Source organism: Oncorhynchus gorbuscha, unplaced genomic scaffold, assembly GCF_021184085.1.
Source record: "Oncorhynchus gorbuscha isolate QuinsamMale2020 ecotype Even-year unplaced genomic scaffold, OgorEven_v1.0 Un_scaffold_20751, whole genome shotgun sequence".
Classification (NCBI taxonomy): Eukaryota; Metazoa; Chordata; class Actinopteri; order Salmoniformes; family Salmonidae; genus Oncorhynchus; species Oncorhynchus gorbuscha.
Genome location: NW_025761985.1, coordinates 1 through 1,876, shown reverse-complemented (window position 1 = coordinate 1,876; position 1,876 = coordinate 1). Strand labels below are relative to the sequence as shown.

Genomic DNA, 1,876 nt, shown 5'->3' with positions numbered 1-1,876 from the left:
TACAAATTGGTGCATTCACCTTATGACATCCAGTGGAACAGCCACTTTACAATAGTGCATCTAAATCTTTAAAGGGGGGTGAGAAGGATTACTTTATCCTTCTCACCCCCTGCTCCATTACCTCCATTACCTCCATTACCTCCATTTCGTCTTCTTTCTAGTGTATACAACATAGTAGTGACATGAATTTGAATGACACTTCTTCTCTGCCGTCAAGGGGAAGCCCACAGTGCTGCAGTCCCAGTTCAGGCTGACCTACACCATGATCCTCAACCTGCTGCGTGTGGAGGCCCTCCGAGTCACCGACATGATGAGGAGGAGCTTCTCTGAGAGCCACAGAGACACACAGGTACTGTGCTACATTACCCACAAGCACCTGGGACGAAATTCTAGAGATAACGGATGACAGTTGAGGACTACCAGTTTAAAAAAAAATGTGACTACATTTATTAAAAAAATATTTTAAAAATGGACATCAGCTTCAATATTGCAGATGGATTGTGGCTTCCATCAATGTAACTATCTGCATCAATCCCCCATATATTTATTTGTAAATATATATAGAATATATAATTCGAGCTCCTTTATCAAAGGTCCATTCAGCTTTTGATGGCAGGAGTCAGAATAGGAATATTGTCCGTAATATTTGATATCACATCTATTTATGCTTATCGATGCTCCACATTCATTTACATTCCTTTATATTTTCCTACATAAAGTCTCTCTCCAACCTGTGTTTGTATGTATTTGTGTGTGTGTATATCAGAGGGGTTGGGCAAAAGCAGAAGACAAATTCCCAGCACGTATGAACTAATAATAAAAGTACTTCTTATAATTGTTGTCCTTCTCTCAGGCCCATGAGCAGCAGATTGGTCAGTTGAAACAGACTCTGTCCTCTCTCCCTCCTCTGGACACGGAGGGTCAGCTGTCTGACCTACTGACATACTACTACACTGTCACTGAGCTACGCCTCACTGCTGAGGCTCTGCAGGTACACACACTACATACTGTAAAGGCACACACATGCACCAAGACACATACCTGCCCACAGACAGACACCTATGTATAACACACACTATCTTCAAACACTCAAGTTCAAACCACATCACAAAACAACTGAATATAATTGAATGTGCAAAAGTGTCATAATTATTATTTTTCTTCTTTTTTTAATAATCACTAAGGTTTGTTAATTGTCCATCTGTCATCTTTCAGTGTGCTGTTCTGGGGTCTGTGAATGGGTTGAAAGCTCTCTCCGTGGGACGAGTGGTAGTGGTCAACAACAAACAGCACTTCAACGCCCTCGGAGTCATCCTACAGGTGTGTGTCTGTCTGTGTGTGTGGGCTGCAACTTTCTTTAGGTGATAAATGCATGTAATGCAGTTATCGTTCTCCTTTCTCACTCCTCTCGTCCTTCCTTTCTTTAATTTCTCTCCCAGGTTTCCAGTGACTCAGTGAATCGTATGTTTATTGCTCTCATCATCTGTGAGAAAGGCAATGAGGAGGGAAAAGGGGACAGCCCGAACGGCAGTGCCTTCCCCCACCTCTACAACACTGCCCTCTTTACACCTGAAGGTCAGTTCATACACACACACATACAACACTGCCCTCTTTACACCTGAAGGTCAGTTCATACACACACACACACACACACACACACACACACACACACACACACACACACACACACACACACACACACACACACACACACACACACACACACACACACACACACACACTGATTGATGCTCAATCTCTCCCTATTAGAGACAAACAGTACCAGTCAAATGTTTGGACACACTTACTCATTCCAGGGTTTTTCTTTATTTTTTAAAACTATTTTCTACATAGTGAAGACCAAAAAAGTGTTAAA

At 42.2% G+C, this 1,876-nt stretch overlaps 1 protein-coding gene across 1 annotated transcript; it reads left to right on the top strand.

The window, feature by feature from the left end:
- Positions 1–217: 217 nt before the first annotated feature.
- On the top strand, positions 218–1,622 carry LOC124031070 (helicase SKI2W-like; the record flags this gene model as incomplete). The annotated part of the gene is made up of 4 exons (XM_046342095.1): positions 218–349; positions 854–991; positions 1,216–1,320; positions 1,440–1,622. Coding segments are annotated over 4 exons (558 nt in total), but the record flags the coding sequence as incomplete, so codon positions are not given.
- Positions 1,623–1,876: the final 254 nt, after the last annotated feature.